Source organism: Grampus griseus (assembly GCF_964374135.1).
Source record: "Grampus griseus genome assembly, chromosome: 6".
In the NCBI taxonomy this organism is placed as follows: Eukaryota; Metazoa; Chordata; class Mammalia; order Artiodactyla; family Delphinidae; genus Grampus; species Grampus griseus.
The window spans coordinates 70,686,077-70,699,447 of record NC_139000.1 but is presented as its reverse complement, the minus strand read 5'-3'; the positions used below and the strand labels follow the sequence as shown (position 1 = coordinate 70,699,447).

The following is a 13,371-nucleotide window of genomic DNA, read 5'->3' as shown; positions in this document are numbered from 1 at the left end:
ACAGTGGTATAAAACAAGGTGCTTTATTCCAAGCTTCTCTTGTATTCTGCAGGCTTTTCACTTTCAAAGACAAACAAATGTCTAAGGAAAATGCATTTTTAAAAAGAGTTGAATGCATAGGCCACTTCATTAGTAGTTTTCTTAGTTCCACGTTCACAGCTAGGAATGTCTAGAGGGGAAGGTCTTAAAATCCCCAGAATCTTTTTGTTTCAGCCGAAGTTGAAGAGAAAAATAGTATATTTGACTCACATGTTCCTCAATTGTCCCCCCAGCCCTAACCCATTTTCACAGAATAGCTAGGTGAGAGCTTACACCATGAGATCTATGCACTGAATCAGAGGAATTCCAAAAGACCAACCCCAGGAAGACTGGACAATAACTCTGATCTAGAGGCCATGAAGAAACTAGAGTGATTTCCACACAAGACTCCATTCAAGCAAACAAAACTTCCTCTTTGCCCGCTTCTTTCACCATAGACCTGGAAGTTGCTTACCTCTTGGACAAACAGAATGGACTTGCCTAAACATACAACATGGAAACAGATATTCTCCTTCTTCCTTCCCACCCCTAATTGGTGGCTTAGGAGTTCAGACCTCAAGCAGCATGGATGAGCAAAAACTGCAAGATTACAGAGAACTCACTGAAGTACCAACATCGTCAAATAGTACTATCACTGGCTGGTTGGTTATTTTTGTACACATGGGCAACAGACTGTGAGCAGCTTGAGGGCAGGTCTTATATCTTATTCACCTCTTTATCCCCTGGTCTAGCACAATGCCTGGCACAAAGTAGCTGCTTAATAAATAGCTGAATAAATGAATTTCTAAGCTAATATTTTTTTTTATCTTTCATTAATTGAGTCAGTGGAAAACTATTACTTGAGCACCTATTTATGTACCAGATACTAGACAAAGCTGTGAGTGGACAAACAGGCATGAATCCTTCCTCAGGCCTTATAGTCTAATTGAAAATGGTGAAGTAACTTCCACTCCTGACGATTGACACCATTATTTTAACCTTAGGGATGTCGGACAACACTACTACCAAACCTCAATTTCCTCACATTCAATTTGGTGGTTGGACAACATAATCTGCAAGACTATTTAAGTTCTAAACTTATTGTAAAGGGTATGAAATGTATAAAGCATTATGTAAATTAAGTTTTAAAATTATAAAACATTTTTAAAAATTTGAATACTGCCCCAAATGGATGTTCTCCCCAATTCAAAAAGCAAATGGATACATGCACACCATTATATAAACCACATAAAGAATCCAGCAACTCTAGCACTGTTGTATTGTTATATCAGATCTCTACTGTATAATGTAACTTCTTTGAGGGCACATTTTACATTCAGTATCCTCTAATAGCATCTAGCACTTTTTAAAAAATAGGATTCGATAAACGAATTAATGCAATGGAAACACCTTACGAATCACCAAGGATTCAACCTGATTCGCCAATGGCATTTAGGAGATTCAAGAACCCCAAGAAATTGTATTCAAAACTGTGTCTATAGGCCATTTTGCAGAGTTCTTCAGTTTTATCAGTCTCAAAGAGATCTACCATCCAAAATGATTCCTTCACTCAGTATATATTAATTGAATATCAACTACTTGACAAGCATTGTACCATGGTTTAGGCTTAGAATCTAAAACTTTTTTTTTTATAAATAATGAATATTGATTGTATCAAATCTTTACAAGATCTGCTTTCTCACATTCACACCATTAAAAATAATGCATATTCTGGGCTTCCCTGGCGGCACAGTGGTTGAGAATCTGCCTGCTAATGCACGGGACACGGGTTCGAGCCCTGGTCTCGGAGGATCCCACAAGCCGCGGAGCAACTAGGCCCGTGAGCCACAACTACTGAGCCTGCGCGTCTGGAGCCTGTGCTCCACAACAAGAGAGGCCGCGATAGTGAGAGGCCCGCGCACCGCGATGAAGAGTGGCCCCCACTTGCCACAACTAGAGAAAGCCCTCGCACAGAAACAAAGACACAACACAGCAAAAATAAATTAATTAATTAATAAACTCCTACCCCCAACATCTTCTAAACAAAATAATAATAATAATGCATATTCTTTAAACATATTTACATCTTAAATCAGCATCAGATACTATGCAGTTATTTAATATGATATTTGCTGGTAAAATGTACTTTAGAAATATTGATGTATTTTTATCTGGCTCCATGGAAAAGCTTTCATGATGACAGAACCAATAGGGCTTATGTGTATAACAGATAGATAGAGAGGTATATAAACACACACACACATACACATAATTTAAGAAATCCATAGTAAATCATGCTGTTCAAATTGTTTAAACCATCTCTATTTCATCAATTATTTTATACCACAGCTGGGTTTCCATTTATTCCTGACAATAGAATAGAGCTACTGTCCTTTAAAAAATAAATGATGACATATAAAGAAAACTTCATAAAACTGTTTTGTTCTCAGGGACTTTACACTGACTGAAATAAATAGCTTTCAAATTCTCTAGATGGAGAACAAAAGTAATTTGAAAACCTCTAAAATTTAATGACAATTTTCCCCCTTTGGAAATATTTTATCTCTCCTCAATGCAGCAAGCATTATCTATCTAGAGTCAATCAATATTTATATGAGCAGCTATTTAAGTTTTCAGAATAAAATTATTTTTACCTTTGAGAATGGTTGCCATATTCCTGCCACAAACATTTGGAAAGGGATATTTCCCCAGATACAAGCATAACCATACTTAAAGATATAAATCCTCATCCACAGTAGATGTTCTCTCCGTAATATGAAAATTCAATATAGCGTGATCCAAGATGACCATTTCAAAAAATGGTTACCTTATACTATTAGGAAACCATTTGTTTCTAATTCCTATACTCTACCAGAACTTGGTTGCAATTAGTGATAGTGGCCAGGAGATGGAGCATTCTCATTTCCTAAGATTTACTTCATAGGCCTTTGTGTATCTCACAATGTTTACTTTAAAGAGAAATGTTTTATTAACGGCACTTATCACAAATGGCAGATATGAATGAAAAATAAGGCATTCAGAAAAAAATAAGGTATTAAATTTCTCAAAAATTTAACTTACAGCTAATTACTTATATGTGAATAAAATACTTTGAATAAGCTTTTTCTCTCCTGTGTACAAGAAACAGAAGGAGAAAAAAAGTTTAAAATAATAATTATTTAGAATTACCTCAGTTTTTCAATTATTCCTTCTGCTTCATTTTATATAACACTGGACTGCTTTATAATGTTTTAATTATAAACTCCATTTTTTCAATGAAATAAAAACAAGTATAGTTTTAAAATAAGAATTTTATAACTGATATCTTAGGGAAAAAATTCATTACAGTAAACATATTCCCTGAAATGGCTTTATTCAAGGCACAAAGAATGTTTAAATGTTTCTTTCACTTAATAAATGCTAAAGAAGAGTCTTTAGATCTCAAATCTATTATACTGCTCATAAAAAAAAAAAATAGCGTTTTTAAAGCCCAGTAATCCACTCCCATACATAGTGAACACATTAACAGATGTGGGTATGTGTGGGTGTGAGGGTTATATTGCATGCTTCTAGAAATATTCCAAAACGGGAGGTAGGCAGATGCATTACATGTTGTTCTGATTTGGCCTTGAATACAGTCTGCCACCAGTTGCTGAATCTTTGATGGGAAGGTAAGAAGAATCCCTAATCATCCCTGAAAAGGCATAATCCAAAGCTGGCCGAAAAGGCAATGCTGGTGCCAACCCAGGAGTTAGGTAGGGAGACATGAAACCAGACAGCCCTCTTCCTGGAGAGGAATATGCCAGCCGTAATGGACTGATACCTAGTCTAGGATTTAAGCTGTAGATACTGGAATCACCTCCATAAGAAGCAGAAGTACTGTGAAGGGGAGAGAAAGCTGATTTATTTCCTAGAGTTCCAAAACCAATTCCAGCTAAACTTAAATTCGAAGCTCTCTGAAAAGCTGTATTTTCCAAGGCTCCTGAGCTTGCTAGGTCCCTGGTGTCTGGTTTGTGTTCTTTCCCATTTAGGACCTGTTCAATGGCTTGGACCACATCCCCTTTGCAGAACTGTAGAATGCCTTCTAGACGGCTGCGTCTGTAACTCGGGAAAATCTTGGTAAGGATATCAAGAGGGTCTCTTGGTCTAGAGGACACAGTGGGAAGGCTGACTGTAGTATCAGTGAAGTCTTTGGCCCACTCACTTTCATTTCCTGATTCCAAATCAGACGATGACAGGGACCTGGGACTCTCTTCACCTCCTGACTGCTCCCCAGGATGAGGAGACTGAATGCTATCATCCTTGTTTGGGTTTTCTGAAATAGATGACCTGACGTTTTGTTTTCCAGTGACATCATTAGACTTAGGAGATGATCTCAGGGTAAATTGATGGGATTTAGACACCAGTTCTTCTTGTCCACTCTGGCATGAGTCACATTTACTCTCTTTTCGTCCTGGGGAAGAGGAAAAAAAGGAATGAAATAAAGGGAAAACTTCCAAGAACACAGTACTGCCCACTCAAAATTAATGCTGGATAAAATAACTTGTTTACTCATAGTATATCAATAATACTTATTAATCAATGTTAAGAGATTTTAATGAACAAGAATTATAAAAGATCATTTGGAAATGCAGGTGTTGGAACAGTGGGAAAACGCTATTTATTATGTCATTTCAGGATTACAAAATTATATAATATACAAATGCTGTAGTTATTTGGGAATCAGAAGATGAGAGTCTATTGTTACCCCCAAACTGTTAACACCAATATTTCACACTATTTGCCCATTTGGTGATTCAAGATTTTCCTAAATGTTACCCAAGTTTTGTTGTTATCCATGGGAGGGTTTTTTTTCCACAATGACACTATGCAAAAAGAACTAAATAGAACAATTGTTTAGATAAGAAATCAGAAGAAGGAACAATCTTAGTACGAAAATGAATATTCTATTTAGTCACTAATGCTAAATTTCAACAACTATTTTTTTAATGCTCACATTTCAGGTTCCAATTAAGTTACCTGAATAATGTGAGAAAATAACAAAATTGTTGATTTCATTTCAAATCTAAACCAATATTGCCAACTGCTGTACCAATCTCAAATCATACCAGAGCTTGCATGTTTCATTTTATGTGAGAGACAATACAAAGTTGGTGTTTTTTCATAATCCTCTGTGAAATATGGACTTTCTTTTTAAATCTCTAGGAAATATCAATAAAAGAGTTTACAATCAAATTGTTTCTAAAATAAAATTACTAACTGCACTATTTTCACTATTGCAATCTGTGTATATTTTCAAAGTGTCTTGTAAAAAACCATTTTGGGGGCTTCCCTGGTGGCGCAGTGGTTGAGAGTCCGCCTGCCGATGCAGGGGACACGGGTTCGTGCCCCGGTCCGGGAAGATCCCACATGCCGCGGAGCGGCTGGGCCCGTGAGCCATGGCCGCTGAGCCTGCGCGTCTGGAGCCTGTGCTCCGCAATGGGAGAGGCCACAGCAGTGAGAGGCCCGCGTACCTCAAAAACAAAAACAAAAACAAAAACAAAACAAAAAAAAAAAACATTTTGGTCGTATGCTTTAAATCGCAACTCCCTTCCAATATTAAGGGCAATTTTCCAAAAATGTTTTTACACAAAAACGGGATTTTCTACCTCAACATGTTGAGTGTATGAATATTAATGAAACAATACTATCTTTAAAAACCTTTTGCAAGGCTAATGCCAGGAAAATAATAACAAGTAACTTTTATTTTGGTTTACATTTCCTATAGATATATTTTATCTCTATTTCCGTTACAAAGAGTAAAATGTCAATGGGGTACTCAGAGTTTTACTGTCAAACTTTCTTTTTGTACAATGTTTATGAATGTAACAAAACATACATTGCCTGAAGCAGTGATTTGCAAACATGATTTGCAATACTATGTTTTCTCAAGGAGTGGTCCTACATTCTAAACAAATATCTACAGTTTATTTTAAAATTAAAGTGTGTACAATTTAACACTTTGAGGGTTAAAATGCTGTCATTACATCAAACATATGACAAAAGGTGCTGCTCCTGCAAAATCACAAAGACTAGTATTTTCACCTTAAATAAAACAAGAAAACCTATCTAATGAAGTAAAGATAGATTAGCCTTGGTCTGCCATTCCATTTTATTTATATATGATTCACCACATATGACCCCCTGAACATGTAAGGTATCAAAATTTCACCTCTACAGTAATTTATGCATAAAATAATTTTTGTTATTACATTGTATTTATGGAATACAATATAATGTAATGAAATACTGATTGCATAAGACTATCTAGAAAATAAGCTGTCTTTGAAATACTGTGATATCATTTACATCACCTGTGTTCCCTCAACTCCTATAGCTGGTTTTACTTTACTTTTATCATTGTATGCTATGTCTTGTAAGGTAATTTTGGGACACACATAGTTTTTCTTCTTTCAAATATAATATTCTTTTGTGTAGGAAAATCTTATTCGCCTCTGCATCACTGTAAGTCTTGGTCTAGTGAATAAATAGACTACTACAGTTCATGGACATTGTATAAGAGGAGACAGTTGAGAAACAGCTTTTCAAAGAAGGTCAACTGAGGCAAACAAAATAAAATAATTGACCCCATAAAACAGCACCCACCCCCAAAAAATCACATAAATAAATCAATGCCTAGCAGAGAGCTGTCAGTCAAATCTCACTGTCAATTTAGTTTGCAGAATTTTAATTTTTACTTCTTTTTATAGCAGTTTTGCTTAACAGCTTCGTTCTCCAGCCTTCTTTCATTTTTCATGAGAAATGTTTAAAGTCCATTTTGTCCACTGACATAAACTAGAACATGGACAAAAAGGTGACACAGGTGAAAACAAAATCATATATGCCTTATTTAAGTAGAGAGAGACTCTTTTCAAAAGCACAAAAGTACATGCTGTGATCTGTTAAGAGCTGCAATTTTCACAATTCAAGGAATGTTCTAATTAATAACTTACTATATCATTACCTTATAATTTCATATGACACAACCAGTCTCAGATTTATACAAAAATACCAAAATGACATTTTCAGTGACCTACTTGTAGGGCTATGAAATTCACTAAAATACAGTGAGATTTATATTAGCATGAAAAGTTAAGTTGGGATAACCCTAGTCAAAAAGAAAATCTTTTCTACCTAACACAGGGGGTGAAGACAATTTGCAGTCAATAAATAAGAGAAAAAAAGAACTTCTTGGATAAGAAATCGCTAAGGATAAGATCCTCAAGAATAAGAAATTCTTGGACTTTGAAATTCATACCAACGTTTTTACAAACCTGATTTTAGAAAATCTAAATTTCTTTCCTATGAGAAAACGTGAAACTGCAAATGTTAAGAGTTTTCTACACTTTTGGAGGCTGAAAAGCAGTTGAAGAAAAGGGACAGAATGCTTAAAAAATTTAAGGGAAGGGAGTAAAAATGCTTTGGTAGATTTCAGTCTCTTCCCCACTTCTAGTTGGTTAGTCCCAAAGGTAAAGAACTGTACTCCCAACCATAAGTGAGTTTTCCATGTAAGATCAGATGACCTCTGGTTTTACAACTGAAAATAGTACAGAGCAAGTTCAAAATGTAGCTCCTCTCATTAAGCTTTTCACTCAATGCCCGCTCTCTGCTCTCAAAGAGAAAGTCATAGCAACTTGGGCACAAACTCCATTCCTAGAATGAGTTCCTCAACTGATCACTTGCACTTCACTTTTTCATTTCTTTATCCTATCACCTAAGCTTTAGGTCCTAAGGGAACAGAAAGCCCTTCTGAAGTAAATGTGTCAGGTCCCTAACACCCTTACTAACATTCATATTGCAGAGCAGTTTCCCAGAACTTAAATGCTTCTTTTAAACAACTTTTCTTGCCCTCCTCCATGCCACGGCTGCTTATTTCAAAGATTTTTTTCTTCAAAACGACCATTTTTCTTTTGCAAAGAACAAACGTAAGATCTACTCACCTTGTTTTTCCTCTGTATAATCTGACTGGAAAATCTCGAAAGCAGGAGTCGCCAGACCACTAGCCTGTCTCGAGGCACTCAGTCCCAGTGCACTCACCATCGCAGGGCCACTTGCTGTGGTCTGGGGATTCTCCGTTCTGCTGCTGCCTCCAGATGATCGACCCCCGGGCCCTGAGGGTCCAGGGTATAGAAGCCTCTGCAGCGCCCGGGCTTCGCTCTCCTCCTGGGCCTGCTGCCTGCGCAGCGCCACCTGTGCGGCCATGACGCGCTGGCGCTCGGCGATCAGGGTGCACTTGGCACACGCGCAGTCCCGCCAGCGGCAGAAGCGCTTGTGGCCCTTGAGGGCTGACACGACTCCGTGGTTGCGACAACGGGCGCACTTGGGTGTCCGTGGGTAGCCGCAGGCCACGGCGCCCACCCCCCTTTCCACTCCGGCAGGCGGCGGGCAGCCTCCGCTTCCCGCGGTGGCGGCTGCGGCTGCCCGTAGAAAGAGGCTGGACGGGCGCAGGAAAGTTGGAGGAACAGGTATCCCCGGGGGTACCGGTAACGCTGGAGACTGGGGCGGAGGGGCCGCTGCCACCAGCCCCGGGGCCAGGTGGGGTGGGCCGCTGCCGCTTTGGTCTCTACTGCCACACTGTGACTGCTCCATTTCCGAGAAGCGTCTGGTGAGGGCTCACCACGGGAGAGTGCGCTGTTCTCAGCTAACCCTGCTGGGATGCGAGGGCCGAGAGGACCAGCCTTGGTCCCGCTGCTTCCCACCCACACACCGACAGAGTCTGGCACAATTCCCGTGAAGAACTGGGGACAACCGATCCCCACAGCTGGAAGCTCTAAGAGGCGCAGATGCCACTGAGCCTCCTAGAGTCCTGGGGCGCTAAATTAATGCCCGGTGCTCCGCGCGCCTTCGCCTTCGGAGCAGGAGAAAGCAAGACTGCAGAGGCTACCCCGCCCACCGGGTCTACTGGCCAAGGGCTGAAAACCTGGGGAAGGAGGGCCAGGGGCGGAGAGTGGGGACCTGACCGTCTGGGAGGAGGGGCAGTGGGAGACAAAAGAAACTGTCCCTTCACACACAGACACACACAGACACAGACACACACAGACACACACACACACACACACGCCTCTTTCTCCCATCTGCTTCCCCATGAATTCCTCAATGTATATTTTTTGTAAGATAACCTTCACTCCCTGCCCCCATGCCTCTTACTACCCTTCTTAAATTAAGCAAGATTTGAAGTTCTTTCCCCAGTTCCTCGCTCCTCTTACTAAAGTTTGAAGATTTGGACATGAAGTTCTCCTTTTCTTTCCTTTTCCCAGATGAAGTCTTTAGGATGGTAGCATGGCCAATATTAATGAGAAAGCACAGCTTAACAAGCTGCAAATATTACCCACACCTGAAAGGTGCCTTACTTTAAACGGGTCTTAGAGCTGCGTCTGAACAGTGGATAAGTATTTAAGGGGCCTGATTCACATTCAGAATCTTCTCATGCATTTTGTTTATTTAGAGGTGCAAATTTGGATTCTATATATCGTTATATTTTGAAATGTTATTGCCCAAAGAAGTCTTTATGAATTTCTTATCTAGAACTATTTATACATAGCAACTGTGTTAAAACTATTTCAAAAATACTTCACGTTTCTATTGTACAGTATTGGGGAAGGTCATGTAGACCATTCTTTAAACATGCTATCATTAAATGCAGTCTTGAAATATGCATTTAATGCCTTTAATTGTAAGAAAAGATCATATTGCTTTTAAACCAAAAGACCATTTGAGGCAAAAAATTCATGAGTGTCTGTTCCTTAATGGATAGAAGAGTCAGGGCTCTATCAGTTTTTCAAGATAATATTCAACTTCCTTGACAGGCAATTGATATTCTAGCACTAAGATAGCAAGTAATAATGACATTTTTACCATTCCACCTATTTGACGTCCAGGGCAGACACTGCTAATCAATCTGGGCTTTCTCCTACCTGCCCACTTCACACCAACACCACCATCACCATCCTCCCATATGGGCATCCTGACATTCAATCACAGAAGTTTCCCACCCTTCCTAAGCATTGCAACTACCTAGGGAACTTTTAAAAGATATAAATTCTTCAAACAAAGTAAACTGATTCTTTTGGCTGTGAGTCTTTTAAACTCTCAAACTGAAGATTATATACAACCAAGGTTTAGAACTGCCACTCTAGGAATTCCTAACCTCTGCAGATTCTGTAATACCCAAAGTTTCTCACACCTCTATATCTTTGCTCAAGCCACACTTACCTAAAATCCAGTTATTCCCTTACTGTGGAACTCACATCCAATGTATGAGTAATGAGTTTTCAGTGCTATATGGATCATTAAAGTACAGTGAATTACCTAGTGAGAAAAGAATTCCTTTTTTCTATTATTTTTAAAGACGTGGTTACATAAAGGAAAATGCTCAGCTTGGTGTAAATATGACATAATTTGTTAAGCCTTATCAATTATGCTTTTTAACAAAAAAAATTAAAAGAACCTCAGCAAGTAACATTGTTTACCTGGAATTTAACACTATTTTTCTATTTTTATTTGATTTTCAAAGTTATCTTCCAATTATGGCAAGTGATATTGGTTTTTATTCAAAAAAGTGAAAATAATTCTTAAATGTATTTAAATAAAACGGGTGTCTACTGACAGGGAAAATGACAAAATGTGTGAAAGACTGAAAACAAACTTTTCTGATAAAGATAAAGGAAATCAAAATAAATTGAGAGATAGACCATTTCCATGGGTCAGAAGACTCAACATTCTTAATAAGACAGTCCTACCTAAATTGATCTATCGATCAATTCAACCTCAATCAAAATTCCAGTAGACTTTAGTAGAAATTGTCAAACCCTCTCTAAAACTCATTTGGAAATGCAAAGGAAAGACGTGGCATAGCCAAAACATCTTCGAAAAAAAAGGATAAATAAAGTTGCAAGGCTAACATCTTATTTCAAGAATTATTATGGGGCTTCCCTTGGTGGCACAGTGGTTGAGAGTCCACCTGCCGATGCAGGGGACACGGGTTTTTGCCTCAGTCCGGGAAGATCCCACATGCCGCGGAGCACCTAGGCCCGTGAGCCATGGCCACTGAGCCTGTGCGTCCAGAGCCTGTGCTCCGCAACGGGAGAGGTCACAGCAGTGAGAGGCCCACGTGCCGCAAAAAAACAAACAAACACACAAAAGAGACTAGTCTGATAAATGCGAAACGTAGAGCATATCAGAAGGAAGGGAAGCTAACAGAATTTCTCCCAAGCTCAAAAACATGTATGCATCTCCTTTTTTAATTATTATTCATTTTTATTCCAATTCCTTGTTCATTTTAAACTCTTATAGTCAACTGCCATTTCTCGTTGGTTCACCACACCAACCACTCAGCACAGAGATGTGGAAGTGTGAATCAGCAACTGAAAAATAGGCCTGGCTCTTAGCTTTATACTAAGCTATAAAGATCTTAGGCAAGACACTTATTCTCTCAGCTTCACTTTTCCCACTGGCAACTGAAAACATTAAGTCATATACAAGGATATTTCCAAGTCTGTGAGTCATTTCATTTGCCAAGTCTAGTCTGAAGTTATTTTTTATTAATGTTCTTGATCTCTAAAGAACATCATTACTACCCCCACTAAGGCCTCAGTCAAAGCATCTCTCCTCCTCGTAGAATATCTTGTGCTAACGTGTGGTAAAGGAAAGTTAAGGAGGACATGCTTATTAGCTTGTCCTGGCAAGAAGACTGGGGATTTGGAAGGAAAGGCTCTAAATTGCTTATTCTTTTGTACATAAACATACGCAGTTCACTTCACGGCTTCAGAATATATGAGCACACCTTATATAGCCCATCTGCTCCAAGGCTTCCCAGAACCATGCTGGTATGCTAATATTTTTTGTCAGTTTTGAGGGGAAGTTTGAACTGAACTTCTCTTTCTCCAGGGCTCTTCAAAAGGCAATTGAGTGTTATCATGATTGAGAGGCCACAGCCTGCAGAGTGACAAATTTCAGCCCTTGGACTATGGCCCATCAAATGGGTAGGCATCCCAGATCTGGGAAAAAATAGGCCTCCTCTGGGACACAGTCTTTCCTGGAGTATTGGAGGAACGATGAACGTATTTGGTGATATAAGTAATTGGCCAAGAAATGTCACTCCCCCCAAAACCAATATCTACCAGTAAATGCTCCCTTCTGAGAATACCCTACAGCTGGGGAGAGATATAATTCATTGCCCCAGAGCTGTAACTCCCCACAGCACTGTACATCTTAGGAAACAGGACTTCCTTGGAGGACATCATCTCTAATCCCTTGGTCTAAGATAGCAAAAAGCCAGCTGGAGATCATACACATTGTTCCCCCACTATCAAGGGGACAAGGACTATAAAAGTGAGTAGAATTGTTTTCTTTTATTGCTTTATGACCCTTTTCATACCAGTTGAGGATGCTTACCCGTAATGAAGAACTCAAGAAACTAACAAAGACAGGAAACAGAGAAGTACCTTTTTTTTCTATATCCATTTCTATATGCCCAGCATAGTAAACACTCAATATATCTTTGAAAATAAATAAATGGATGCCACAAGACTTACTTGTCGGTTGGCTGAAAAGGCACTAATATCACATTATTTTTCCTTTGTATTCTGAAATTTTTGAAAACTATTTCCAGTGCACTAAAAAGTAATCTTTTCCAGTTTTAGCTCCATGGTGTTTATATAAGCTGGAGTGTAATTTCTTTTGAAGTATGGTTTATTGTTTCCTTTGTTTTCTGTACTTTTGCTTAATATTAAATAAGGTATTTTGACTTTTTTTCTTAAAGAAAAAGTCTAATGAAACTCTACAGTTATACTTTCATGCCACTGTAAATGTATTCCAATGTTTTTCAAAATGTTTAGATCTAAGAACACATAATTGCTTATGAATGTGATGAATTAACGTGTCAGTGCATTTGCTTGTAATCTTTTTTCTTCATACAAAAAGGTTATAATATTGTATACATAACTTTTAATTTAATATTGTGATACAAACATTTTCCATCTTAAATAGCTTTTGCAAACATCATCTCTAATAGCCACATAATTTTCCATTATTTAGTCATACAATAATTACTTAATTCTTCTAATAAAGGATATTTATAATGTGTCATTTCTTCCCTGTTTTAAGTAAGAAAGGGATGAATATGTGAGCTTGAAAATGTTTTCTAAATTACTGATTATCTCTTTAGAATAAACTTCTATAAATAAAAGTACATAATTAAAGGTTATGGATATTTTTTAAACTTTTTACTTACGCTACTAACTTTTTTCCTGAAGAGTTCATATGAATTTGAATTCTAATATGCAGTTCATTTCATTATACCATGTATTTTTTTCT

At 38.2% G+C, this 13,371-nt stretch overlaps 1 protein-coding gene across 1 annotated transcript; it reads right to left on the bottom strand.

The window, feature by feature from the left end:
- Window positions 1–3,506: 3,506 nt before the first annotated feature.
- DMRTA1 (DMRT like family A1) lies at window positions 3,507–8,646 on the bottom strand (the record flags this gene model as incomplete). Its single annotated transcript, XM_082656794.1, has 2 exons — window positions 3,507–4,471; window positions 7,998–8,646. The coding sequence occupies 2 exons, from the start codon at window positions 8,644–8,646 to the stop codon at window positions 3,624–3,626; spliced, it is 1,497 nt and encodes a 498-aa protein (XP_082512920.1). The 3' UTR covers window positions 3,507–3,623.
- Between the last annotated feature and the right edge of the window lie 4,725 nt (window positions 8,647–13,371).